This window comes from Heptranchias perlo, chromosome 35 (genome assembly GCF_035084215.1).
Source record: "Heptranchias perlo isolate sHepPer1 chromosome 35, sHepPer1.hap1, whole genome shotgun sequence".
Classification (NCBI taxonomy): Eukaryota; Metazoa; Chordata; class Chondrichthyes; order Hexanchiformes; family Hexanchidae; genus Heptranchias; species Heptranchias perlo.
Genome location: NC_090359.1, coordinates 10,662,793 through 10,690,603, shown reverse-complemented (window position 1 = coordinate 10,690,603; position 27,811 = coordinate 10,662,793). Strand labels below are relative to the sequence as shown.

The 27,811-nt window shown below is 45.1% G+C and overlaps 1 protein-coding gene, 2 long non-coding RNA genes and 1 other non-coding gene across 4 annotated transcripts in view; 1 reads left to right on the top strand and 3 right to left on the bottom strand.

The window, feature by feature from the left end:
* LOC137302350 (uncharacterized) overlaps positions 1–27,811 on the bottom strand; it is a 413,555-nt gene that overhangs the window by 348,947 nt on the left and 36,797 nt on the right. The window lies entirely within an intron of this gene.
* On the top strand, positions 4,600–8,386 carry LOC137302032 (probable G-protein coupled receptor 139). The gene is made up of 2 exons (XM_067971734.1): positions 4,600–4,669; positions 7,479–8,386. Exons 1-2 carry the CDS (start codon positions 4,600–4,602, stop codon positions 8,384–8,386), a joined length of 978 nt encoding a protein of 325 aa, XP_067827835.1.
* LOC137302033 (uncharacterized) overlaps positions 7,104–27,811 on the bottom strand; it is a 53,381-nt gene continuing 32,673 nt past the window's right edge. The window contains exons 3-5 of the long non-coding RNA XR_010958403.1: positions 17,542–19,335; positions 9,275–9,369; positions 7,104–7,756 (exon numbers count right to left, since the gene is read on the bottom strand). This is a non-coding gene — a long non-coding RNA (uncharacterized lncRNA). The remainder of the gene's footprint in view (positions 7,757–9,274; positions 9,370–17,541; positions 19,336–27,811) is intronic.
* On the bottom strand, positions 16,286–16,357 carry trnah-gug (transfer RNA histidin (anticodon GUG)). Its single transcript has one exon. It is a non-coding gene; the product is annotated as a tRNA-His (tRNA).

The following is a 27,811-nucleotide window of genomic DNA, read 5'->3' as shown; positions in this document are numbered from 1 at the left end:
ACTTCTCCCACTCTTTGCGTGTCGAAGTGTCTCTTCACTTCACTCCTGAAAGTCCTAATTCTAACTTTAAGGTTATGTCCCCTGGTCGCTAAACTGGCTGTGGTTTTCATAACTTTACACTGAATTGGGTCCAATCCATGTCTGGGCCACCCTTGCCTTATGAAATACTGAAATTTGTTCATAAAATGTTCTTCCGATTAATGAGAATGTTTAACTTTACAAAGCTGGGTTTCTTTTTGGTAAATCAGACATTCAGGGGGTCTATTAAACAGGATGTTAGCAGCATCCTGTTTAAGACAACATTCTTTGGCAGGTGGAAACCACGCCTCCATTTAAATCAAATCATAGTATTATTTTACTTAAGCTATAATCACTGAAGTTTAGTGTTTAAACATAGCAGGAGATCCAGGCTCATTCTGTTAAAGTAGAATAACAATAAGTTAGTGGGAACTTTTAACAATAGCAATTCATTTCTGCTCACTGTACACACTGAAGGTGAATTTTCTTCCAGTAGAAACTGCAGTCAGACGGCCCCTTCTCACTTTCACTCTGAGCTTCCTCACACTATTGACAAAAAGTGTTCGGAAACATTAAACCCAATAGAGGATAATACATTCAAGTGTAGTGTACGTCCATCCTACCCTCTTCTGACTGTTTGATTTACATGTAAATATTTCAGGGAGATTTTACAAACTGTATATACTGGGCAAGAGAACTACTTTGGGCTATTTTACAATGTTGCAAAAAATACGATGTAGAAATGCTTCATGAATTCATTCTCAATGAAGCTTAGGATCTTACAGGACAGAAACAGGTGACTTTCCTCTTGCTCCTCGTCCACTTTAATGTTCCTCTGTTCCAAGGTCCCTGTACACGACCCAAAGCTGGGGTGAAATGTGAGCTGTGAGGAGGATGCAAAGAGGTTCCAATATGATTGATATAAGTTGGGTGAGTGGGCAAAAACATGGCAGATGCAGTATAACGTGGTTAAATGTGAAGTTATTCACTTTGATTGTAAAATCAGATTATTATCTGAATGGTGATAGATTGGGAAAAGGGGAGGTGCAACGAAACCTGGGTGTCTTTGCACACCAGTCGCTGAAAGCGAGCATTCAGGTGCAGCAAGCAGTTCGGAAGGCGAATGGTATGTTGGCCTTCATTGCAAGAGGATTTGAGTATAGGAGCAGGGATGTTTTACTGCAGTTATACAGGGCCTTGGTGAGACCACATCTGGAGTATTGTGTGCAGTTTTAGTCTCCTTATCTGAGGAATGAAGTCCTTGCCAGGAGGAAGTGCAACAAAGTTTTACTGGACTGATTCCTGGGATGGCAGGACTGACTTATGAGGAGAGATTGGGTTGACTAGACCTGTATTCACTCGAGTTTAGAATAATGAGAGGTGATCTTAGTGAAACATATAAAATTCGAACAGGACTGGACAGACCAGATGCAGGGAGGATGTTCCCAATGGCTGAGGAGCCCAAAACCAGGGGTCACAGTCTCAGGACAAATCCAATCCAGCCAATTACTGCCCCATTAGTCTACTCTCAATCATCAGCAAAGTGATGGAAGGTGTCGTCGACAGTGCTATCAAGCGGTACTTACTCACCAATAACCTGCTCATCAATGCTCAGTTTGGGTTCCGCCAGGACCACTCGGCTCCAGACCTCATTGCAGCCTTGGTCCAAACATGGACAAAAGAGCTGAATTCCTGAGGTGAGGTGAGAATAACTGCACTTGACATTAAGGCAGCATTTGACCAAGTGTGGCACCAAGGAGCCCTCGTAAAATTGAAGTCAATGGGAATCAGGGGGAAAACTCTCCAGTGGCTGGAGTCATACCGAGAACAAAGGAAGATGGTAGTGGTTGTTGTAGACAAATCATTTCAGCCCCAGGACATTGCTGCAGGAGTTCCTCAGGGCAGTGTCCTAGGCCCAACCATTTTCAGCTGCTTCATCAATGACCTTCCCTCTATCATAAGGTCAGAAATGGGGATGTTCGCTGATGATTGCACAGTGTTCAGTTCCATTCGCAACCCCTCAAATAATGAAGCAGTCCGAGCCCGCATGCAGCAAGACCTGGACAACATCCAGTCTAGGGCTGATAAGTGGCAAGTAACACTCGTGCCAGACAAGTGCCAGGCAATGACCATCACCAATAAGAGAGAGTCTAACCACCTCCCCTTGCCATTCAACGTCATTACCATCACCGAATCCCCCACCATCAACATCCTGGGGGTCACCATTGACCAGAAACTTAACTGGACCAGCCATACAAATACTGTGGCTACAAGAGCAGGTCAGAGGCTGGGTATTCTGCGGCGAGTGACTCACGTTCTGACTCCCAAAACCTTTCCACCATCTACAAGGCACAAATCAGGAGTGTGATGGAATACCCTCCACTTGCCTGGATGAGTGCAGCTCCAAAAACACTCAAGAAGCTCGACACCATCCAGGACAAAGCAGCCCGCTTGATTGGCACCCCATCCACCACCCTGAACATTCACTCCCTTCACCAGCGGTGCACAGTGGCTGCAGTGTGTACCATCCACAGGATGCACTGCAGCAACTCGCCAAGGCTTCTTTGACAGCACCTCCCAAACCCGCGACCTCTACCACCTAGAAGGACAAGGGCAGCAGGCACATGGGAACAACACCACCTGCACGTTCCCTTCCAAGTCACACACCATCCCGACTTGGAAATATATCGACGTTCCTTCATTGTCGCTGGGTCAAAATCCTGGAACTCCCTTCCTAACAGCACTGTGGGAGAACCTTCACCACACGGACTGCAGCGGTTCAAGAAGGCGGCTCACCACCACCTTCTCAAGGGCAATTAGGGATGGGCAATAAATGCCGGCCTCGCCAGCGACGCCCACATCCGATGACCGAATAAAAAAAAACTGACCTTGACCATTTCCATTGTAAGGCAAGGCAGCTATGGACAATGACTCAGGAAAAGCAGCAGGGATGGTGATAAGAACACAATGCGGGCAGGCAGCTCGATGTATGAGGAGCAATCAGTGGTCACTTGGCCTCTGTGAGAAACCATTTTGCAGAGGATTTTGTGACAAGATGAGTTAAGCTGACCACTTAAATTCTGTTTAAAAAAAAGTTTCCTTCGGAGGATTTTGTGAACGGATGGGTCAAGCTGGCAACATTATATTTTGTGGTCAAATAACCTCATAAATCTAGAAGAGTTTTATGAATAAGAACGCCGTATATGTTGTGAGGCTCCTGCCACGGAGCTTTAAAAACCCAACATCTTTTGAGCTCAGGGTAGAGGACGGTGCAGAGCAATTAGCGAAGTTCACCCAGCTGTCAGAAGACTACAACCTCTGTCCAGAGATCGACCAAGCTGTAAAAAGACTTCGAAACTGTCAGAAGGCTTGAGAGGATTACACCGCCAACTTAATTACAAACTCTGCCCAGAGACCAAACGATGTGATATTGTTTTAATATCTGTATGATAAGTGACTTCACTCTATTATTACTGTCTTATAATATTGGATACTTTCACATGTTTGATTTGACTATTAAAAAAGAAGACATTGATTACCATTTGGCGTCACATCCGAATCTGTTCGAATGGCTGAGCACGAATTTTTAAAATTGTGTCTCCTCGTTCTTCATTCCGCCATCAGAGGAAATTGATTCTCAATCTAATCTATCAAATCATTTTAACATTTTAAACACCTCAATTAGATCACCCCCCAAACTTCTATATCAACGCAATACAAGCCACGTTTATGCAACCTGCCCTCATAACTTAACCCTCTCAGCCCGGGTATCATTATGGTGAATCTGCATTGCACCACCTCCAAGGCCAACACATCCTTCCGAGGATGTGGTGCCCAAAACTGAATGCAGTACTCCAGATGGGGTCTGACCAAAGCTCCATACAGCCTGTGAAAGTAGCCGGGAGGGGAATAGAAATGGTGGTGAGGATACGCGTTGGTGGCGGGGCTGAACACGATGGCTTCAGTCTTCGCAATGTTAAACTGGAGGAAATTGGGGCTCATCCAAGATTGGATGTCGGACAAGTATCCTGACCACACACAGGTAGCGGAGGTAGAGTTAATGCACATGGCTCGGGCTGAATTGGGCACGTTGCACACTGAATGTAACCGTGCTGAACTGGACCTGTCCACATAATACGCAGAGATGTGGGTTAAAGTGGGTGTACGGCCAGGATCGAGAAATTGGCTGCGTTTTCTGGTTGCAGAATGAGAGTGTCTCTGATCAGTTATGCCTTGTGCTGAGATCTGTTAATTCAGCATTAAGAGGTGTTTAAACCCGGGGTCTTCCTCGTGTACAAGGCTCACCCTCACCAATGGTAACTGCCTGTCAAGCTTTTAATTATCTTTTCTGAAGAAATGTAATCGGGATCATACTGTGGTTTCTCGGTATTTCACTTTAGAGCTGTGTCAGATCCAATTTCATCAAAACAAAAACACGAGCCTGGCAACGGCTGCACTAATCTGTTTGTATCAATTACTATAATTAATATAAAAGACCAAAGCACCGAATTGTCTCCCTGGAGGCTGACATCAGGTATAAATGTGTCAACCCTTGAATGTAGAGCAGAGCTTCTTATAGAAATGCACGGTTCACCAAAAGGACTGTTATTTGCCATTTATTATCCCATCCTTGCAGCTATCAGTGTTCCAGGTAAAGTATTGTAGTTAGTTATTAGTTATGGAAATCGTTGTTTAACTGTATCACTGCTCTAGTTTACTGGTATCGTTTCTCCCTTTTAATTGTATCGTTTCTCCCCTTTAATTATATAATTTCTCCCCTTTACCGGTATAATTTCTTCTCTTTAACAGTATAATTTCTCTCCTTTAACTGTATAATTTCTCCCCTTTACCAATATTTCTCCCCTATAATAGTGCAATCTCTCCCCTTTAAATGTATAAATTCGCCGCTTTTACTATCACTTCTCCCCTGTGACTGTGTAATTTCTCCCCTTCAACAGTATAAATATCTGCCTTTTATGTGTCACCTTTAATGATATCATTTCTGCTCTTTACCGGTGTAATTTATCCCTTTAATGGTATCATTTCTCCCCTTCAATGGTATAATTTCTCTCCTTAAACGGTATCATTTCTCTGCTTTAACTGTTTCGTTTCTCCCCTTTAACTGTGCGCTTCTCGGCTTTACCAGTACCACTACCTGATGTGTTATTGGCCCTGTTACTGTAGGAGTGCAGAGATCTCGGAGGATTGTAGGGCTGGAGGAGGCTACAGAGATAGGGAGGAGCGAGGCTGAGTATTTGAGTACAAGGATAAGAATTTTAAAATTGAGGTGTTGTCGGAAAGGGAGCCAATGTAGATCATCGAATTCAAGGGTGATGGGTGAACAGGACTTGTTGCGAGTTATGATACCAGCTGCAAAATTTTGGATGCGCTCAAGTTTACGGAGGGTACAAGGCAGGAGGCCAGCCAGGAGAGCATTGGAAGAGTTGAGTTTAGAGGTCACAACAGCATGGATGAAGGTTTCAGCAGCAGATGAGCTGAGGCAGGGGCAGAGACCAGTAGTTACGGAGGTGGAAGGAGGTGACCTTGGTGGTGGAGAGGATATGGGTCCGAAACTGCACTCAGAGTCAAATAGGACGCCAAGATTGTGAACAGTCTGGTTCGGCCTCAGAAAATGGCCAGGAACAGGGATGGAGTCGATGGCGAGGGAAGGGAGTTTGTGGCTGAAAGGAAGACAATGTTTTCATCTGTTATCACGGTGTACATGTAGTTCTATTGTGTTATTGTAAGTGAATTGTCACACTGTTCTCACCGTGTAGATGTAGTTCTATTGTGTTATGAACATTATTACTGTGGGTGAATTATCCCACTGTTATTCCGGTGTATATGTAGTTATGTTGTGTTTATTGGTGCTGCACTGTGGAAGGTCTACTCTGTTATATCAGAGAATATATTGTATTGCTGCCGTTGTGTTGTGAATGGTATTATCACGTTATTATAAGATATGTAGGAAATTATTTTGTTCCTTGCTGCAGACTGACTGGTGGTGGGGTTCGGTTCTACAGACGCTCTCAACCCTCGGGTACCGTGACCATTCCTTTTTACTCAGGGCATTTCCACTCTAATTGTGAAGTTGCCCCTGAAGATATATCGGAGCCTCTACAGATGAATAAGAAGTGGAACCGCTGGCGATCCGCTAAACAGCAACATCAGGGTGAAAATTCTTTGCGTTTGATGCCAGCATTCCAGGCACCAATACAGGATGGTTCACTGATAGTTACGGTTTCATTAATTAAAGCAAATTAAATCAAAAATATGTAATACTGATTGGATGTATTAATAATTCAACCAATTACAGACGTAACTGTATAATCGTGAAGCTACTGGTTGAATTTAATCTCTGGATTTATTCATTACTGACTGGGTTTATTAAATGATTCATTTACTTGTCTTCGTTTTGATAATTATTTACAGCACGGAATAATTTCAACAAGTTCTTTATCGATTGAGATTATTCAGTGATTAAATAATTCCCGACTGAATTTAATAACTGACTTGATTGAAGGGACATTATTGGGCAGCCAATTATTGACAAAAATATAAACAATGTAACAAGTGTCCGTTTTATGAATGAATCTGGATTTGCTCCAAACTTAGACCGCGCTGTGTTTGTGCTTCCAACAGTGAATAATTCGACAGCTTGGATTGTAGGTAATTGGTAGAAGGGCTAGACTGGAGCTGAGGAGAAATTATTTTCACCCAGAGGGTGGTGGGAGTCTGGAACTCAGTGCCTGAAAGGGTGGGAGAGGCAGAAACCCTCGACTCATTTAAAAAGTCCTTGGATGTGTACTTGAAGTGCTGTAACCTACAGGGCTACAGACCGAGTGCTGGAAAGGGGGATAAAGCTGGATAGCTCTTTTTCAGTCGTCACGGACATGATGGGCCGAATGGCCTCCTTCTGTGCCGTAACTTTCTATGATTCTATGAATTCATCGGATGAGAGCGATTTGGGCTCCGACAGGACATGGTCGGTTTTAAATGCAAGTTTTTTGTACTTTATTGGTTGTTTCCAGTTTCATTGTCAATTCTTTTATTATTGATTCTCTTAAAAAATCTTCTGTAATACGTTTATTTTCCTGTCACCTAATCTTCGCATTTATTATGAACCATTTTACTGATTCTTTAAGATTTGTTTCTTTTCTTGTCTATTTGACGTTCCCGCATTGGTTTTAATGGGTTTCTTGTTCCCATTATGTTTTATTATATTCATTTACATTCTGAAGTCTTTGGCCTGTCTGATTTCAATGCGGATGATTATTTTAGCACAGATACAGGTGTCCAGAGGGTAAGGATCGGTTTTCAACTCAGGATCAAGTGTCAAAGCTATAAGTTTCACACAGATTCCTGTCAATTGGATTATTTTGCTGGGAGTCGGATCATTAACGCTCCTGTTCTCTCTCACACACGTACACATGCTCTGTCTCTCTCCTTCTCTCTTACAGCTAACTTGGCGGTGATTGTGATCCTGTCCCGAGGAAGGTGCGGTCTCTCCAGATGTATCACTTCCTACCTGGTGTCCATGGCGGTGACGGATCTCCTGGTCATTATCACGGCTGTGATATTAAACCGCATTGTTGGTATTTATTTCCCATTCAGTTTCCTGTCCATCACTCCGGTCTGTTCTCTCAGTTTTGTGTTAATTTATGCAATCAGAGACAGTTCTGTCTGGGTAACGGTCGTGTTCACCTTTGATCGATTTGTAGCCATTTGCTGCCAGAAGCTGAAAACAAAATATTGCACCGAGAAAACGGCGGCTGTGGTTATCGGAACGGTCTGTGTCCTGAGCTGTTTAAAAAATACATTCTGGTATTTTATATATGAACCTTTGTATACAATTAACAACATACCCTGGTTCTGCAACATCAAGTTAATATTTTACACCTCACCCGCATGGGCTGCATTTGACTGGATTCACCGCATTTTAACCCCTTGTCTCCCATTCATTGTGATTTTATTGCTCAATGCTCAGACCGTCAGACACATTTTAGCGGCCATTAGAATCCGCAGAAGACTCCAGGTCCGCAGCAACGTTGAGAATCAGAGTGACCCAGAGATGGAGAACCGGAGGAAATCCATCGTTTTGCTCTTCTGTATCTCGGGCAGTCTCATCCTGTTATGGTTGTTGTTTCTTATAACTTTCCTCTATGTGCGAATTGCGAACGTTAGTTATTTCTCAGGTTCCAATTTCGATGATTCAAATTTTATTCTGGAGGAAAGCGGATTTATGCTTCAGCTTTTGAGTTCCTGCCTAAACCCGTTTATTTATGCAGGGACCCAGAGTAAATTCAGAGACGAGTTAAAGAATATGGTGAAATATCCACTGACTCTAATTGTTAAATTATTTAAATAATGAAAATAGTAAAATCCAGCCTCAATTGCTCCTTATATTCCATCCTGTACACCTCTCGTTCCTCTCACACACTGCCTGCCCTCTCAGATACACAGTCACTCACTCTGAGATCCTTTCCCACTGTAAATTTACGAAAGTATAAGGAAAACTACATCATTGCACAATTCAGTGTTGTTTCCTGTTCTGTTAGTTTCCAGTTCTCTTGTCGGTGCTGACTCAGGCCTGGTGCATTCCCACCAGCCCCGAGGGCCCTCGAGTATCTCCACATTCATGTGGGAGACAGAGTCCGAGCTCCGATCTGTTGTTGGATATCAAGTTTAACTGTTTAATGAAGGGACTTCAATATCCCCCCCCTGGGAATGGTTTGGATTTTGAGGATAGTATACTCTCTGAAATGGCAACACACACTGTGCCCACCCATTGTTCTCCACTCACTAGGCACCGCCCCACAGCCACACTCGTGTGTCCATAAACATAAGAATTGCTGGATGGAAAAAGACCAAGGTCCATCCAGCTCGCCTTCCACTATCCGGTTAGTCACATGATACAACGACAATGGGGTTGTTGACTAATCGTTGCAATCAATCTCTATCAATGAATCCACAACAGACCCAGACACGAGGCCAGGAATCCCCCAGTCATCGAGAGCATTGGGAACCATAGGCCCAAAGGCACCTGTTCCTCCCAAACATGTGACACTTACCACATGTCATGTCTCAAATTACTCAGATACTGAAATGAGAAATGTTATTTTCTGTAAGATTCTATCTAATTTGCATTTGAATGATTCAATATGAACTGCTTTCACCACCTCCCTGGGGAACCTGTTCTATAGAGTGACCACTTGCTCACTGAAATATTCTTTATGGAGCTTAGTTTTGAATTTACCTGGCTTCAAGTGCAGGCCGTCTCCTCTGGTTCTACTCTTCTGGACATGGTGAAATATTTTGTCACAGTCTACATTATCCAGTCGATTTAGAAACCTAAAAACAGCAATAGTATCACCTCTAAACATTCCCGTTTCCAGTGAGAACATGCCCAATTTACATAATCACTCAACATAATTCAATCCTTCCACCCGCTCAATCATTCTGATTGCTCTCTTCTCTATCCTCTCAATAGCTGCATTATGCTTTTTGTACTGTGGTGACCAGAACTGTACACAGCATTGTAAGTGCGGTTGCACCTATAATTTTACAGTAGCAGGATTCCCAAACTATTTCGGCTCAATATTGACCTTTAAATGCATCTCAGCATCTGATTTGCTTTACTCACTGCCGCCGAGCATTGATGCGACAGCTTCAATTTATTATCAATCTACTCCCCCCGATCTTTTTCATTGCCATGGACATTATTTTCTTTCCAGTTAAGTAATGGATTCCCCCAGTGATCTACGCTTGGCCCCCTCCTATTCTTCATTTACATGCTGCCCTTCGCCAACATCATCCTAAAACACGACATCAGATTCTACATGTACACTGATGACACACAGCTCCACCTCACCATCACCTCTCTCCACCCCTCCACTGCCTCTGAGTTGTCATATTGCTTGTCCGCCATCGAGCAGTGGATGAGGAGAAATTTCCTCCAATTAATTATTGGGAAGACCGAATCCATTATCTTCAGTCCCTGTCACAAACTCCGTTTCCTCCCCACCAAATCCATCTCTCTCCGTGGCCACTCTCTGAGGATGAACGAGACTGTTAGCAACCCAGGCGTCCTATTTGACCCTAAGCTGACCTTCTGACCACATATCTTCTCCATCACCAAGACCGCCTGTTTCCACCTCCTGTAAAATTGTCCGTCTCCGCCCCTGCCTCAGCTCATCTGCTATTAAATCCTCATCCATACCTTAGTTATATCTGGGCTCCACTATTCCAATGCTATCACTGCTGTCCTTCCAGCTTCCACCCTCCGTAATTTTGAGCTCATCCAAAACTTTGTTGCCCATATCCTTACTCGCACAAACTCCCATTCACTCATCACCCCTGTGCTCACTGTCCTACATCGGCTCCTGGTCCGGCAACACCTCAAATTAAAAATTCTCACCTTTATGTTCAAATCCCTCCATGGCCTCGCCCCTTCCTATCTTTAGCCCTACAGCCCACCAAGAACTCTGCGTTCATCCAACTCTGGTCTCGTGTGCAGCCCGATTTCCATTGCACCACAATTGGTGGCCGTGGCTTCAGTTGTCTCAGCCCTAAGCTCTGGAACTTCCTCCCTAAACCTCTCCACTTCTCTCTCCTCCCATCTAACACGCTTCGTAAAACCTACCTCTTTGACCAAGTTTTTGGTCACCTGTCCTAATATCTCATTATGTAGCTCGGTGTCAAATTTTGTCTGATAACCATCACATGAAGCATTTTATTGTGTTAAAGGTGATCTATAAATGGACGTTGTTTTTATTGTTGTTGCAATAGTTCATTCCTGTTTTTTTTTGTCCCTGTGTGAAGCACTTTGCATTCCTCTACATTAAATTTCATCTGCTACCTGTCTGTCCGATGCCCAAGTATTTAAATCCTCCTGTAGCTTATCCTGTTCAGTTTTGCAGTCTACCATCTTCATCAGCTTTGCATCATCTGTAAATTTACGCTTAGTTCCAGATCACTTATGAAGATATTAAACAAAAGAGGTCCAAAACAGATCACTGTGGAACCCCACTGGTAACATTCTTGCAAGCTGATGACAATCCCTCTACCACTGCCCTCTGGATTCTATCGGTGAACAAATTACACACCCACTGAAAAACATTTCCACTCATTTCCGCATTCTTTGTTTTCAGTACCAGACTTTCGAGAGGAACTGTATCAAAGGCCTTCCTGAAATCCATGTACACCACATCCACTACCTTACCAATATCACACTCCTTTGCCACACATTCAAAGAAAACTAGTGAGCTAGATTGGCAAGACTTCCCCTTTCATGAACGCAAATTGTCTATCTTTTAAGGTTATATTTCTATTCACAAGCTCCTTGAACTTACCTTTAATAAGCATTTCCATAACTTTACCCACAATGGACGTTAAACTCACTGGTCAGTAGTTTCCTTGGTGAATTTTGCTGCCTTTTTAACAATAGGAGTAACATCTGCCTTTCTCCAGTCCCCATCATATTGGAAATTAGCAAATGTAACTCCTCTGTTCAAGAAAGAATGGCGACAGAAAGCAGGAAACTACAGGCCAGTTAGCTTAACATCTATCTTAGGGAAAATGTTAGAATTTGTTATTAAGGAGGTTGTAGCAGGGCACTTAGACAATCTCAATGCAATCAGGCAGAGTTAATACGGCTTTGTGAAAGGGAAATCGTGTTTGACTAATTAATTAGAGTTCTTTGAGGAAGTAATAAGCAACGTGAATAAAGGGGATCCTGTGGATGTGGTGTACTTTGATTTCCAGAAGGCTTTTGACAAGGTGCCACATCAAAGGCTACCACACAAAATAAGAGCTCATGGTGTAGGGGTAATATATTAGTATGGATAAAGGATTGATTAGCTAACAGGAAACAGAGAGTAGGCATAAATGGGTCATTTTCAGGTTGGCAAGGTGTAACGAGTGGAGTGCCACAGGGATAAGTGCTTGGAACTCAACTATTTACAATCTATATCAATGACTTGGATGAAGGGACCGAATGTATGATTGCTAAATTTTCTGATGACACAAAGGCAGATAGGAAAGTAAGTTGTGAAGAGGACATAAGGGGTCTGCAAAAGGATACAGATAGGTTAAGTAAGTGGTCAAAAATTTGACAGATGGAGTCCAATGTGGGAGAATGTGAACTTGCCCACTTGGCAGGAGGAATTCAAAAGCAGTATATTATTTAAATGGAGAGAGATTGCAGAACTCTGAGGTACAGAGGGATCTGGGTGTCCTAGTACATGAATCACAAAAAGTTGGATTGCAGGTACAGCAAGTGATTGGGAAGGTAAATGGAATGTTGTCATTTATTGCAAGGGGACTGGAATATAAAAATAGAGATGTTTTGCGACAGTTGTACAGAGCATTGGTGAGAACACATCTGGAATGCTGTATGCAATTTTGGTCTCCTTATTTAAGAAAGGACAATAATTGCTTTGGAGGCGGTTCAAAGAAAGTTCACTCGATCGATTCCTGGGATGACGGAGTTATTTTATGAGGAAAGGTTGGACAAGTTGGGCCTGTTGGAGTTGGCGCTTAGAAGAATGAGAGGTGATCTCAGGGGACTAGAAGGGGTAGATGCTGAGGTGATATCTCCCCTTGTGGGAGAGTCTAGAACGAGGGCCCTCAGTTTAAGAATAAGGAGTCTCCATTTAAGACGGAGATGAGGACACATTTTTTTCTCTCACAGGATCGTAAATCTGTGGAACTCCCTTCCCCAAAGAGCGGTGGGGGCAGGATCATTGAATATTTTTAAGGCTGAGTAAGATAGATTCCTGCTTAACAAGGGAGTCAAAGGATCTGGTCGGTAGACGGGAAAGTAAGGTTGAGATCACAATCAGATCGCCATGAGCTTATCAAATGGCAGAGCAGGCTCGAGGGTCCGAATGGCCTACTCGTATGTTCGTAAAGGATGGTGGAGCTAGATTCAATCGTAACTTTAAAAGGATAATTCGATAAATACTTGAAAAGGAAAAAAATTGCAGAGTTTATGGGTAAAGAGCACGGGAATGGGAGTAATTGGGTACCTCCTTCAAAGAGCTGGCATTGGCACGATGGGTCGAATGGCCTTCCTTCCATGCTGTGAGATTCTAGGATTGTTTATCTTCCATATATTTGTTTCTCTAAGAAGAACAATGACAGGCTGTCTAAGCAAAGCAGATGGTCAAAAGGCCCAAACGCACGAGGCACCAAAGAATCAGGTGTAGATTTCAGCACAAGGATGTTTTTTCTGCTCCAGTCATCAGCACAACACAGACCTCTGAAACACAACCAGTCACTCCTTACAATATCACAGAGCCAGAAGCAGACCAGCTCTCAGTTTGCTTAAGAGTGAGTGCTGAACTCATCACATGGTGTCTGCACTAAACTGGCAATTAGAATCTCCTGATCACTTGGCTGTTTGTTAATACGGGAAAAAAATCAGATTTTAACTGACCTGCCCTTTTCAATCCATCGATTGATCATTCACAGAGGCCCAAAAGAGACCTCTTAGAGTGTCTGAATCAGCTGTACTAATGATGATCTCTTAATTCTTAGCGATGAACGTGATGAAAACATATGTCGCTCATTGATTTTGGTGTCAGAGGGTTAGATATTTATCTCACGGTGGGGGAGAGATGAATAAGATGAAATAAAGCGAGTGTCTGTGGTAATGTTTGAATGACCGACACCAATCCGTAATTTGTACAATGCTGAATGTGTCAATTCAAAATGTGGATTTCCAATGGATATTCTGCAATGTTAACACAAATCCGTTTGTTCCACAGGAGGTGGTCGGGGTTCTGGTCACAGGAAATGTTTGAATTCAGAAAAGTTATTCTCTTGAATTTCTATATACTTCAGTTCCCAGAACGAATAATTTCAGACTCTCTGGTACATTTTCTGCTTGGCGAGCTGGCATATGACTGGCCTCGCAGATTGACCACTCGTTATTAAATTCACTTCAACTGCTCCGACCAGCAGTCGGTCCACACACTGATGGGCATCTGCATCCATTTCGAGCTGGCCTCGGGGGCCAGGGTGAGCCAAAGTAAGAGTGAGGCCATGTTCTTTGGCAGTTGGGAGACCCGGTCCTTTGTCCCCTTCACTGTCAGATCCGACTACCTGAAGGTTTTGGGGATCTGGTTCAAGGGGCCCCTGGCCGGTAGAAAGAACTGGGAGGAGCGGATCACTAAGGCCAAACAGAAGCTTGATATGTGGGTGGGGCGATCCCTCTCCATAACCGGCAGGAACCTGGTGATAAGGTGTGAGGTACTCACCGTGTTGCTCTACATGACCCAGCTCTGGCCCGTTCCCCAAAACTCCGCCGTCACAGTCACGCGAGATATCCTCCACTTTCCCTGGAGGTCCAAGGTAGAATGTGTCCGCAGGGTCACCATGTACAAGCTTCCAGACAAATGGGGAAAGAGCGTCTACAATGCTGCTCTGATCCTGACAGCCACCTTTGTGTGTGGCTGCCTCAGGATGTGTGTAGAGCCCCAGTACGCAGATACCAAGTGTCATTACGTGCTGAGTTTCTACCTGGCCAACACACTGAGAAGGCTGGGTCTGGCTGTGCTGGCCGAGCAGGTGCAGGATGTCCCATCAAGCTGGACCGCTCCCCCCCACTATCTGTCCCAGGTGTAGAAGTTCCTGAGGATAACCCCTTCGAACACAAGGCCGTCAGACCGTGGTCAACGTGAAACGTCCTGAGAACCCTTTCTTAAATAAGGAGACCAAAACTGCAATTCCAGTTGTGGTCTCACCAAAGCCCTGTACAATTGCAACAAAATCCTTACTCATGTATTCCAAACACTTGAAATAAAGACCAACATTTCATTTGCCTTCCAAATTGCTTGCTGTACCGACATGTTAACTTCTTGTGTTTCTTATACCAGGACACTCAAGTCTCTCTGAACACGAACATTTAATAGTTGCTCATCATTTTAAAAATATTCTGTTTTTCTATTCTTTCTACTAAAGTGAATAACCTCAAATTTCCCCACATTGTACTCCATCTTCCACTTTCTTGCCCATTCACTTAACCTGTCTATAAACTTTGCAGACTCTTTGTGTCCTCCTCACAGATGCTTTGCATCGTCAGAGATCTTCAATACATTACACTCATATAGATTGTAAATAGCTGAGGCCCAGTAACGGTCGGCATTGCTCGCTGATAAGACAAGGGTAACATCCCTGAGGGGACATTGGTCCCAGCACCGTTGAGGTGCAACCCGTCCATCTTGTACAGGTCTTTAGTATCAATAAAAGTGAAAAATGACGCCCTGGTAATGATGTTTCCTGACCTGCTGAGTGTTGCCACAGTTTCTGGGTTTATTTTTCAGCTTTCACTGTCGCAGTTTTCCTGGTAAAATGCAACTCGCCTCAAGGGCGTGGCTTCAAGCACAACTTTCTTGTGCTCTTCTCACACACAAGATCGCACTTTACTTTCCGACACACGCGCTTTAAAATCTGCCGTTTCCACACACAGCGTCCTGCGCCACGAGAATTTTGAAAGACCTTCCGCTCATGACCTGTAATCGCTCCTTTTTCCCCACAGGCGCTCTTTACATTTATCCTCTACTCGATTCAATCGCATGTTTCAACAGAACTATTAAGATCAAGGCGGAACACTTCCGATCTTACTGCACCGCCCCAACTTGCCAAATGTGCACCTTTCAACCTCCATTCGCAGCTCTGTAGCGCTGCCCGTCACTCACGCAACTCAACTGCTGAGAGAAAAGAGCCAACAAGCATCAAAACAAAAACCAGTTCTTCAGTTACCATCCCCTGGATCACAAGATTCCACAAGTAAATTTCGTGAACAATCGGGCGGCTGTCTTTCCAGAGACCAGCCCTGCTTTCGTCGTGTTTGTCTGTCGAGCGGTCACGCAGATCGAAATGTATCGACTGGTTTCAAGGCACAAATGAACATTGGTGTGAATGGGACATGTGCCCAATAGAAACAGCGGTCGGAGCAGAACAAACTGAAAGGCGTGAGATCGTGAAAGTGAATGTTAGAGTCGGCAATGGAGCAGGAAAGTGTCCATGAAATGGAAGGAGGAAAGTAAAGGCGGCCTATTGACTGTGGAAGGAAGAAAAAGCTGGGAGAAGAGGTGGGTTTGAACTGTGGAACATCAAGTACAGGCATGTGAGGGAGGTGGGATTTGATGGAATAAATAGGTTTTCGCCACCAACAAAAAAGATTTTTTTCATGTGTTAAATATTGATATATTGTTGTATTATATTCGCAAGCGCGGGAGAACAAAAGAAGCAGCGCACACTATGCCGTGACTCGGATTCGAACCGAGGTTGCTGCGGCCACAACGCAGAGTACTAACCACTATACGATCACGGCGCCACATGTCGGTAATTAAGTTTCTGCCCAAACTATTTAAATAGCACCATTAACGTAGCAAAACGTCCCAAGCTGCTTCACAGTATCGTTTTTTGAACAGAATTTGACCCCGAGCCACAGAAGGAGATATCAGAAACAAAATACTGCGGATGCTGGAAATCTGAAATAAAACCAGAAAATGCTGTAAATAATCAGCAAGTCAGGCAGCGTCTGTGGAGAGAGAAACAGAGTTAACGTTTCAGGTCGATGACCCTTCGTCAGAAATGGAAACGGTTGAAGATTAAACAGTTTTTAAGCAAATACAGAGTCAGGAAAAGGGATGGGGGAGGAAGGGGAGGGGAGGAAAGAACAAAAGGGAAGGTCTCTGATCGGGTGGAGGGCAGGAGTGATTAAATAACAAAAGGGGTGATGGTGCAAGGCAAGGAGGGTGGTAATGGGACAAGTAAAGAAACAAAAGATGGGTCTAGAGGAGCTGTAAATGGCAACATTAAAACCATAACCAGCACTTGATCTCCGATAAAATGGGATCAGTGTTTATGATCTGAAGTTATTGAAATCAATGTTAAGTTCAGAAGGTTGTAAAGAGCCTGATCGAAAGATGAGGTGCTGTTTCTCGAGCTTATGTTGAGCTTCATTGGAACAGTGCAGGAGGCCGAGGACAGAGAGGTCAGAGTGGGATTGGGACAGGGAATTAAAATGGCAAGTGACCGGAAGCTCAGGGTCACGCTCGTGGACTGGGCGGAGGTGTTCAGCAAAGCGATTACAAATAAATTGCTGTTTCACCTGGAAGGAATGTTTGGGACCCTGGAAGGTGGGAAGGGAGGAGGTGAAAGGGCAGGTGTTGCATCTCCTGCACTCGCATGGGAAGGTGCCGTGGGGAGGAGAGCGAGTGTTGGGGTGATGGAAGAGTGGACCAGGGTGTCGTGAAGGGAGCGGTCCCTTCGGAAGGCTGAAAGTGGAGGGGAGGGGAAGATGTTTTTGGTGGTGGCATCACGCTTGGTCGTGGTGGAAATGGCAGAGGATCATACATTGAATGTGGAGGCTGGTGGGTGGAAAGTAAGTTTTTCATTGTATTTTCAACATCCAATATTGCAGATAAATGAAAGTGAAACTTCCAAAGCAGCAATAACCTTTTCGTCAGGGAATTGAACCCCGGTCTCCCGCATAACAGATGGGATACTCACCACTATATTAACGAGGAATTGATGTTTGGCAGACCATCGGTAATTTGGATGATTTTTTTAATTCTTTCATGGAATGTGGGCATTGCTGGCAAGGCCAGCAGGTATTGCTCATCCCCAATTACCCTTGAGAAGGTGGTGGTGAGCCTCCTTCTTCAACCGCTGCAGTCTGTGTGGTGAAGGTTCACCCACAGTGCTGTTAGATGGGGAGTTCCAGGATTTTGACCCAGCGACGATGAAGAAACGGCGATGTACTTCCAAGTCAGGATGGTGTGTGAATTGAAAGGGACTGTGCAGGTGGTGTTGTTCCCGTGGATCTGCTGTCCTTTTCCTTCTCGGTGGTAGAGGTCGTGGGATTGGGAGGTACTTTCGAAGAAGCTTTGACGAATTGCTGCAGTGCTTCCTGTGGATGGTACACACTGCAGCCACGGTGCGCCGGTGGTGGAGAGAGTGAATGTTTAAGGTGGATGAGGTGCCAATCAAGCGGGCTGCTTTGTCCTGGATGGTGTCGAGCTTCTTGAGTGTTGTTGGAGCTGCACTCATCCAGGCAAGTGGAGAGTATTCCATCGCACTCCTGACTTGTGCCCTGTAAATGGTGGAAAGGCTTTGGGGAGTCAGGAGGTGAGTCATTCACCACAGAATACCCAGCCTCTGACCTGCTCCTGTAGCCACAGTATTTATGTGGCTTGACCAGTTAAGTTTCCAGTCAATGGTGACCATCAGGATGTTGATAGTGGGGAATTCGGCGATGGTAATGCCGTTGAATGTCAAAGGGTGGTGGTTGGGCTCTCTCTACTTGGATATGATCATTACCTGGCACTTGTCTGGCGTGAATGTTACTTGCCACTGATCAGCCCAAGCCTGGATGTTGTCCAGATCTTGCTGCATGCGGGCAGGGACTGCTTTATTATCTGAGGCATTGTGAATGAAGCTGAACACTGTGCAATCAATAGCGAACATCCCCACTTCTGACCTTATGATGGAGTGAAGGTCATTGATGAAGCAGCTGAAGATGGTTGGGCCTTGGACACTGCCATGAGGAACTCCTGCAGCGATGTCCTGGGGCTGAGATGATTGGCCTCCAACAGCCACCGGGAGAGGAACTAGAGAAAGATGTGAGTTCAGGGCTAGGACGGGGGGAACCGTGGGGGAAGTTTGACTTGGTGGGCTGGGGGAAGGGAGGGAGCGGCAGGTGGATGGATGGTCTCAATCTTAGTGATAAAATAGTCCAGGAGCTCCACACAATTTTTGTGGTGAGGGTGGAGGAGGCAGGGGGCTCAAGGAGTTTCTTGTAGGAATAATAATTTGTAGTGAAGAAGAGATACTGGGGGTATCTTTACAGTCCAGGATGATCCTGGAATATTGAGCAGTTTTCTGTCTCTCTCTGTTTCGGGCTGGTGAATTAGCCCGGGTCTGTTCACAGGGCGATTCTGCGTTTTATTTCTTCCTCATTATTGTGGTTCTGACATCGAGGTGAAGAGTGAGGCAGAGAGCAGATTTTAAAATTGCTGGAATATCAGTGAAATTAAATCATGGAAAGTGGAAAAGTCCGAGTCAGTTTTTCATTGTATTTTCCTCATCCGATGTTGCAGATAAGTGAAAGTGAAGCTTCTAAAGGCAGACCTTCCCATCGGAGAATTGACCCATCTCCAGGGTGATAGACACTGACAATCACCACGATACTAACGAGGAACTGGAGCCGGAAGGGGATGTACGTTCACCACAGATGCTTCAGGTTTCAGTGAATCTGTTTGAATTATTCATTTGATGACAGTATGTTTAACTTTCCACGGACCACTGTTGAAAGAAAGAATCATAGAGTTATACAGCACGGATAGAGGCCCTTCGGCCCATCGTGTCCGCGCCGGCCATCAAGCCCAGTCTAATCTAATCCCATATTCCAGCATTTGGTCCGTAGCCTTGTATGCTATGGCATTTCAAGTGCTCATCCAAATGCTTCTTGAATGTTGTCAGGGTTCCTGCCTCCACAACCCTTTCAGGCAGTGAGTTCCAGACTCCAACCACCCTCTGGGTGAAAAAGTTCTTTCTAAAATCCCCTCTAAACCTCCCGCCTTTTACCTTCAATCTATGCCCCCTTGTTATAGAACTCTCAACGAAGGGAAAAGGCTCCTTAGTATCCATCCTATCTATGCCCCTCATAATTTTGTACACCTCAATCATGTCACCCCTCAGCCTCCTCTGCTCCAAGGAAAACAAACCCAATCTTCCCAGTCTCTCTTCATAGCTGAAGCGCTCCAGCCCTGGTAACATCCTGGTGAATCTCCTTTGCACCCTCTCCAAAGCGATCACATCCTTCCTGTAGTGCGGCAACCAGAACTGCACACAGTACTCCAGCTGTGGCCTAACCAGTGTTTTATACAGCTCCATCATAACCTCCTTGCTCTTATATTCTATGCCTCGGCTAATAAAGGCAAGTATCCCATATGCCTCCTTGACCACCTTATCTACCTGTTCCGCCGCCTTCAGGGATCTGTGAACTTGCACACCAAGGTCCCTCTGACCCTCTGTCTTGCCGAGGGTCTTCCCATTCATTGTGTATTCCCTTGCCTTGTTAGTCCCTCCAAAGTGCATCACCTCGCACTTTTCCGGGTTAAATTCCATTTGCCACTGTTCCGCCCATCTGACCAACCCATCTATATCGTCCTGCAGACTGAGGCTATCCTCCTCGCTATTTACCACCCTACCAATTTTTGTATCATCAGCGAACTTACTGATCATACCTTTTACATTCATATCCAAGTCGTTAATGTAGACCACAAACAGCAAGGGCCCCAGCACAGATCCCTGTGGTACCCCACTGGCCACAGGCTTCCAGTCACAAAAACAACCTTCGACCATCACCCTCTGCCTTCTGCCACTAAGCCAGTTTTGTATCCAAAGTGCCAAGGCACCCTGGACTCCATGGGCTCGTACCTTCTTGACCAGTCTCCTGTGCGGGACTTTATCGAAGGCCTTACTGAAATCCATGTATACCACATCCACTGCGTTACCCTCATCCACACGCCAAGTCACCCCCTCAAAAAATTCAATCAAATTAGTCAGACATGATCTTCCCTTGACAAAGCCATGTTGACTATCCCTGATTAATCCTTGCTTCTCCAAGTGGAGACTAATTTCGTCCTTCAGAATTTTTTCCAATAATTTTCCTACCACTGATGTTAGGCTCACTGGCCTGTAGTTCCCCGGTTTTTCCCTACTCCCCTTCTTGAATAATGGTACTACATTAGCGGTTCTCCAGTCCTCTGGCACATCCCCTGTGGCCAGAGAGGTTCTGAATATATGTGTTAGAGCCCCCGCAATCTCCTCCTTTGCCTCACACAGTAGCCTGGGATACATTTCGTCCGGGCCTGGGGATTTATCCATTTTTAGGCCTGCTAAAACCGCCAATACCTCCTCCCGCTCGATGTTAATATGTTCGAGTATATCACAGTCCCCCTGCCGTATTTCTATGTCTACATCGTCCTTCTCCATAGTGAAAACAGATGCAAAAAATTCATTTAGAATCCCTCCTACATCTTCCGACTCCACACACAGATTGCCATTTTTGTCCCTAATGGGCCCTATTTTTTCCCTAGTTATCCTCTTACCCTTAATATACTTATAAAACATCTTAGAATTTTCCTTTATTTTGCTCGCCAGTGTTTTTTCATGGCCCTTCCTTGATCTCCTAATTTCCTTTTTAAGTATCCCCCTGCACTTTTTGTACTCCTCTAGGGCTTCCTCTGTCCTTAGCCTTTTGTATCTGCCAAAAGCCCTCCTTTTTTTCCTAATCCATTCTCGTATATCCCCTGACATCCAAGGTTCCCTGGAGTTCTTGGAACCACCCTTGACCTTTACGGGAACATGTTGCCATTGTATGGTCTCAATCTCCCTTCTGAAAGACTCCCATTGCTCCGATGCGGATTTTCCTACAAGCAGCTGATCCCAGTCCATTTTGGCCAGATCCTGCCTTATCCTATTAAAATCGGCCTTCCCCCAATTTAGAACCTTTATTTCCGGCCCCTCCCTGTCCTTTTCCATGACCACCTTAAATCTCACTGAATTATGGTCACTGTCACCAAACTGGTCACCTACTAGCACTTCTTCCACTTGGCCGGCCACATTCCCTAGAATTAGGTCCAGTACCGCCCCCTCTCTTGTAGGACTTTCTACATGCTGGCTCAAAAAGCTCTCCTGGATGCACGTTAAGAATTTTGTACCCTCTAAGCATTTTACACTCTGAGTATCCCAATTAATATTGGGGAAGTTGAAATCCCCCACTATTATTACCCTATTATTTGCACAATTTTCTGAGATTTGCCTACATATCTGTTCCTCGATCTCCCCCTGACTGTTTGGGGGTCTATAGTACACTCCCATCAAAGTGCTTGCCCCCTTTTTGTTTTTAAGCTCCACCCATATGGCCTCATTTGAGGAACCTGCTAATATATCATCCCTCCTTATGGCAGTAATTGATTCTTTAATTAATATTGCGACCCCCCTCCTCTTATACCTCCCCCTCTGTCTCGCCTGAAGATTCTGTACCCCGGAATATTGAGCTGCCAGTCTTGCCCCTCCCTCAACCATGTCTCTGTGACAGCAACAATATCATACTCCCATGTGTTTATCAACACCTTCAGTTCATCCACCTTATTTGCAAGACTCCTTGCATTAAAATAGATGCCATCCAGCCTTGCTCTTACATATTTGCCCTGTCTTCCAAGCTGACTTGTTTTTTTCTCAATATTTGGCTGCACATCACCCCCTATTGTAGCTCCACTCTGTATCCCATCCCCCTGCCAAGTTAGTTTAAACCCCCCCCAACAGTGCGAGCAAACCTCCCCGCAAGGATATTTGTCCCGCTCTGGTTCAGATGCAACCCGTCCGACTTGTACAAGTCCCACCTTCCCCAGAAGCAGGCCCAGTGATCCAGGAAACTGAAACCCTCCCTCCTGCACCAACTCTTTAGCCACGCATTCATCTGTTCTATCCTCCTATTTCTATACTCACTAGCCCGTGGCACTGGGAGTAATCCAGAGATTACAACCTTTGAGATCCTGCTCTTTAATCTGCGACCTAGCTCCCTAAATTCTTGATGCAGGACCTCATCTCCCTTCCTACCTATGTCGTTGGTACCAATGTGGACCACGACCTCTGCCTGCTCACCCTCCCCCTTGAGAATGCCCTGAAGCCGCTCAGTGACATCCATGACCCTGGCACCAGGGAGGCAACAAACCATCCTGGAGTCACGTTTACGGTCACAGAAACGCCTGTCTGTTCCCCTTACGATAGAATCCCCTACCACTGTAGCTCTTCCACTCTTTTTCCTCCCAGCCTGTGCAGCAGAGCTACCCCTGGTGCCAGGAAGTTGGCTGCTGCTGCCCTCCCCTGATAAGTCATCCCCCTCAACAATATCCAAAGCGGTATACTTGTTTGAGAGGGGGACGGCCACAGGGGACCCCTGCACTGCCTGTCTGCTCCTCTTACTCTGCCTGCAGGTCACCCACTGACTTCCTGCCTGTACAACCTTTACCTGCGGTGTGACCATCTCACTAAACGTGCTATCCATGACGTTTTCAGCATCGCGAATGCTCCATAATGAATCCATCCGCAGCTCCAGTGCCGCAATGCGGTTTGTCAGTATCTGCAGCTGGATACATTTCCCGCACACATGGTCGTCAGGGACACCGGAAGGGTCCCTGATTTCCCACATAGAGCAGGAAGAGCATAACACGAGGCTGGGCTGTCCTGACATGACTTACCCTTTAACTAATTAATTCAAATTAAATGAATCCCACCAATTTCACTTCAATTAAAAGGTATACTCAAGGGCCCTTGCTGAACAGCAGTCCCTCACTGCACAACAGAGACCCTAGAATCCACATATTCTAACCTTTCCCATCTCATGTTGGATCATGATGTGGGGAGTGCGGGAGAGAGTGAGACAGAGAAAGAGACAGAGATCTTCTCAGGAAAACATAGAAAATATGAGGCACATACACAGACAGACACAGACACACAGAAACAGACACACATACATATGGAGTGACTCAGAAATACTGAGAGTCAGAATATGGATAAATTGGCTGATTTTTGTTCTATTTCTGTCGTAGATTTCGTGAAATCTTACAGATCAATTAAAATGAGCATAAAACTCGAGGTACTCAATGCCGTGGAATTTTATTTCACTTCAGAATTATTAATTCTACAAGAAACTTGTTGAATTTTGAAACGCAGAGATGAAACGGGTTGATAAATGATGGGATCTGAAGTCTGTCAGATTTGAACCTGCGCGGGGGAAATGAATGAATTTCTAATCTATCACCTTAACCACCAGTTAGTAAAAATTGCAATTGTTCTGCATCCAGTCCACAAATAGTCTCCGTACAATAATATTCTGAAAGTGACAATCACCTGATATTTTTCTATGTAGTTTTTTCTCAGGAAGAAGCTCAGCGAAGACATAAAATTAAAGTTGGCGTCTTATAAATGCTTCCTCCCCGTCGGGGAATTAAACCCCGGACTAAGGCGGGGCAACTCACCATGATAAGAGAGAAAGAAAGACAGAGTCAGTTGTCGTTGTCTAACAAAGAGATGGAAATGTAAAAGGTTCTTTCAACAGTGGCCCGTGGAAAACGAAACAAACTGTCATCAAATAAATAGTTAAAAGAAATGCACTGATCCATGAAGCATGTCTAACACCATCTGGGATGAGTGCACGGTCAATGCCGAAGTTCCTCGTTAGTATAGTGGTGAGTATCCCCGCCTGTCACGCAGGCGACCGGGGTTCCATTCCCCGACGGGGAGATTAAACTTTTGCAGCCTTCAAAAGCTTTTCTCTCATTTATCGACAATATTGGATGCGGAATGTACAGTGTAGAACTGACTCGGAGTTTCCCACCTTCCTCAATTTAATTTCACTGATATTCCAGCGATTTTAAAATCTGCTCTCAGCTTCACTCTTCACCTCGATGTTCGACTGGCTTCTGTGATGGTGGAGATTTCGGGAGGAGGCCGAGATGGATCATCCACTCGGCACTTCTGGCTGAAGACGGTTGCTAACACTTTGCACTCACGTGCTGGGCTTTACCATCATTGAGGAAGGGGATGTTCACAGAGCCTCTTCCCATTAGTTGTTCAATTATCCACCATCATTCACAAATGGGTGTGGCAGGACTGCAGAGCTTTGATCTGATCCGTTGTTTGTGGGATCGCTTAGTTCTGTCCACAGCATGCTGCTTCCACTGTTTGTCAAGTAGTCCTGTGTTACTTTCAGGTTATTGGTGTGTGTATGTTTGTGTGTATATGTCTGTGTGTGAGTGTTTATGTCGCTAGGAATGTGTGTGTTTGTGTATGTGTGACTATGACTATGTCTGTCTCACTTGTTATATGCGTTTCTGAGTGTCTCTCTTTCTTTCTCTCTGTCACTTTCTCCCTGTTCCCCACATGATTTTTCTCTGGACCTTGATGAACAAAGAGATAGAAAGTAAGTCTTCTTTCAACAGTGGCATGTGGAAAGTTAAACAAATTATCATCAAAGAAGTAGTTAAAATAGATTCACTGAAACATGCATCCTTTTTATTGCTGTATGTGAGATCTTTCATGTCTGCGCCTGTTCCGAGACCTGTCTCTTTCCCTGTATCGCCATCTTTTTCTTTCCGTATGTCTCTCTCTATTTAGCGCTAGTGACAGCGCGATTCTGTGTTTTGTTTCTTGCCGATCATTGTGGTTCTGACATCGAGCCGAAGAGTGAGGCAGAGAGCAGATATTTAAAATCACTGTGAAATCAAATTGTGGAAGTGGGAAAGGCCGAGTCAGTTTTTCATTGTATTTTCAACATCCAATATTGCAGATTAATGAAAGTGAAGCTTTTAAAGCAGTAACAACCTCCTACATTGGGGATTGGAACCCCAGTCTACCACGGGACAGACAAGGATAGTCCCCACTATACTAACGAGGAATTGATGCAGGCTGGAAGGTACATTCACCACAGATGCTTCATGTTTTAGTGACTCTTTTTGAACTATTGTTTGTTTAATTTTCCACGGGCCACTGTTGAAAAAAGACTTCCCGACCACTTTTTCATCTCTTTGTTCGATTATGTCCAGAGTAAAATTATGTGGGAAGCGCGGGAGAGAGTGAGAGAGAGAAAGAAGGAGAAACAAATCCATTCAGGAAAACATCGAAAATGTGAGACACACACAGACACACACATGCATTGACAGACACAAAAATACACAGAAAGACACACCTACACAAAGAAACAGACACACACGCATACATATAAACATAGAGTGACTCAAACATAGGGAGAGACAGACCAGTGGGAATTTGGACGATTTTTTTTCATTCTTTCATGGGATGTGGGCATCGTTGGCAAGGCCAGCAGGTATTGCTCATCCCTAATTGCCCTTGAGAAGGTGATGGTGAGCCTCCTTCTTGAACCACTGCATTCTGTGTGGTGAAAGTTCACCCACAGTGCTGGTAGATGGGGAGTTCCAGGATTTTGACCCAGCGACGATGAAGGAACAGCGATGTATTTCCAAGTCAGGATGGTGGATGAATTGAAGGGGAATGTGCAGGTGATGTTGTTCCCATGCACCTGCTGCCCTTTTCCTTCTGGTGGTAGAGGTCGTGGTTTTGGGCGGTCCTTTCGAAGAAGCTTTGGCGAGTTGCTGCAGTGCATCCTGTAGATGGTACACACTGCAGCCACGGTACGCCGGTGGTGAAGAGAGTTAATGTTTAAAGTGGATGAGGTGCCAATCAAGCGGGCTGTTTTGTCCTGGATGGTGTCGAGCTTCTTGAGTGTTGTTGGAGCTACACTCATCCAGGCAAGTGGCGAGTATTCCATCACACTCCTGACATGTGCGTTGTAGATGGTGGAAAGGCTTTGGGGAGTCAGGAGGTGAGTCACTCGCCGCAGAATACCCGACTTCTGACCTGCTCCTATAGCCACAGTATTAATGTGGCTTGACCATTTAAGTGTCTGGTGAATGGTGACACCCAGGATGTTGATGGTGGGCGATTCGGCAACCGTAATGCCATTAAATGTCAAGGGGAGGTGGTTGGACTCTCTCTACTTGGAGATGATCATTGCCTGGCACTTGTCTGGCGCGAATGTTTGTTGGATGTTGTCCAGGTCTTGCTGCATGCGGGCACGGACTACTTCATTATTTGAGGGGTTGTGAATGAAACTGAACACTGTGCAATCAATAGTGAAAATCCCCACTTCTGACCTTATGATGGAGTGAAGGTCATTGATGAAGCAGCTGAAGATGGTTGGGCCTCGGACACTGCCCTGAGGAACTCCTGCAGCGATGTCCCGGGGCTGAGATGATTGGCCTCCAACAACTACTATCATCTTCCTCTGTGCTAGCTATGACGCCAGCCACTGGAGAGTTTTGTCTCTGATTCACATTTACTTCAATTTTATTCGGGCTCCTTGATGCCACACTCGGTCAAATGCTGCCTTGATGTCAAGGGCAATCACTCTCACCTCAACTCTGGCACTCAGCTCTTTTGTCCATGTTTGGACCAAGTCTATAATGAAGTCTGGAACCGAGTGGTCCTGGAGGAACCAAAAGTGAGCATCGGTGAGAAGGTTATTGGTGAGTAAATGCCGCTTGATAACACTGTCGACGACACCTTCCATCACTTTGCTGATGATTGAGAGTAGACTGATGGGGCGGTTATTGGATGAATTGGATTTGTCCTGCTTTTTGTGAACAGGACATACCTGGGCAATTTTCCACATTGTTGGGTAGATCTCACTGTTGTAGCTTGGCTAGAGGCGCGGCTAGTTCTGGAACACAAGTCTTCAGCACTACAGCCAGGATTTTGTCGGGGCCCTTTGCCTTTGCTGTATCCAATGCACTCAGCCTTTCCTTGATATCAAGTGGAGTGAATCGAATTGGCTGAAGACTGGCTTCTGTGATGGTGGGGATCTCAGGCGGAGGCCGAGAAGGAGCATCCACTTGGCACTTCTAGCTGAAGATGGTTGCAAACACTTCATCCTTGTCTTTTGTACTTACGTGCTGGGCTCTGCCAACATTGAGGATGGTTGTCCATCACCAATCAGGACTGGATGTGGCAGGACTGCAGAGCTTTGATTTGATCCGTTGTTTGTGGGATTGCTTAGCTCTGCTCCATAGCATGCCACTTCCGCTGTTTGGCTTGCATGTAGTCCTGTGCTGTATCTTCATCAGGTTGGCACCTCATTTTAGGTACGCCTGGTGATGCTCCTGACACGCTCTTCTACACCCCTCATTGAACC